Raw genomic sequence first — 1,197 nt, forward strand, 5'->3', positions numbered from 1 at the left:
CTCAACGGCCTCCCCATATCTCCCCATATCTCCCCGTATCTCCCCATATCTCCCCATATCTCCCCATATCTCCCCATATCTCCCCATATCTCCCCATATCTCCCCATATCTCCCCATATCTCCCCACATATCTCCCCGTACCTCGTACGGCCTCCCCATATCTCCCCAGATCTCCCACATATCCCCCCGTACCTCGTACGGCCTCCCCGACGGCGTTTCTGCGGAGAGGCGCGTGTACCTGGGGGGGGGGGGGGGGGGAGGCTGGGATGGGGGTTTCCGGAAGGGTTTCAGAAGGGTCCCGGGGGGTTTAGGAAGGGATTCGGGGGAAACGAAAGGTCTCGGAAGCTACCGTTTCGGAGGGGTTTGGGAAACTTTTTGTTTTTGTTTGATTCCCAGGCACCGCAGCCGCCGCGGGGGCAGGGTCGCGCGCTCGCGTTGCTCGGGATCCGGGCGCTCGGGGTTGGACTCTCCTAATGAGTCGGCGAGAGGACACGTGACGGGTCACTGAATGAAACGCAATCAGAGGTTGTTCCGCGGGGTTGGGCCTTTCCCTCAAATCCCTCACACACTATTAAGATCGCACAGTTATGACCCCCCCCCCCCCCCCCCGATGAACACACCAGCGAGGGAGGGCGAGACGATCGAGGGGTCCCGTACCATGCGGAATCGACCCTATCCAGTGCTCAAGTGCTCAAGTGCTCAAGTGCTCAAGATCGCACATGTCCCTCCCATCTCCCCGCCTCAGAGTTTGACCGCTTTATCTATTGATTGATTTGGGACTCTCGCCTATGTGATGAATCGGTGTGGGGGTGGGGTGTCAGAGAAGGAGGTGTGATGGCTTTGAACCACAGGCTGCGTGCTCGCGACATTCATGTGTGTGTGTGTCTCATCAGCCGAAAAGAGGTGAGGGGAGGTGTGAAGAGTGCAGATCTCACCACAGCTCTCAGCCACACAAGCTGTCCCTCGGCTGTCTCTCGGCTGTGTCTCGGCTGTGTCTGACTCGGCTGTCTCTCGGCTGTGCCTCTCTCAGCTCCATCTCTGCCTCCGCCGCCCGCGATGACGGCGGCGCGGACGGCGGCGAGGTCGGCGGGCGCAACCGCCGCGGGCACCTGATGCGGTGAGGTAATTAGGGTAAAAGGACAACTTCTCGACGCATGCACGGGGCGAGGGGCAAGCCTTGGGCGCACACAAGGTCAG

General features: G+C 60.3%; 1 protein-coding gene across 1 annotated transcript in view; it reads right to left on the bottom strand.

The window, feature by feature from the left end:
- Nucleotides 1–761: 761 nt before the first annotated feature.
- The window catches only part of EMIHUDRAFT_238555 (hypothetical protein), a gene marked incomplete at both ends in the record, with an annotated part of 1,314 nt that continues 878 nt past the window's right edge, over nt 762–1,197 (bottom strand). Inside the window, one exon of the mRNA XM_005776784.1 lies at nt 762–786. Coding sequence (XP_005776841.1) covers nt 762–786 — 25 coding nt within the window. The remainder of the gene's footprint in view (nt 787–1,197) is intronic.

Source organism: Emiliania huxleyi (genome assembly GCF_000372725.1).
Source record: "Emiliania huxleyi CCMP1516 unplaced genomic scaffold EMIHUscaffold_272, whole genome shotgun sequence".
Lineage (NCBI taxonomy): Eukaryota > Haptophyta > Isochrysidales > Noelaerhabdaceae > Emiliania > Emiliania huxleyi.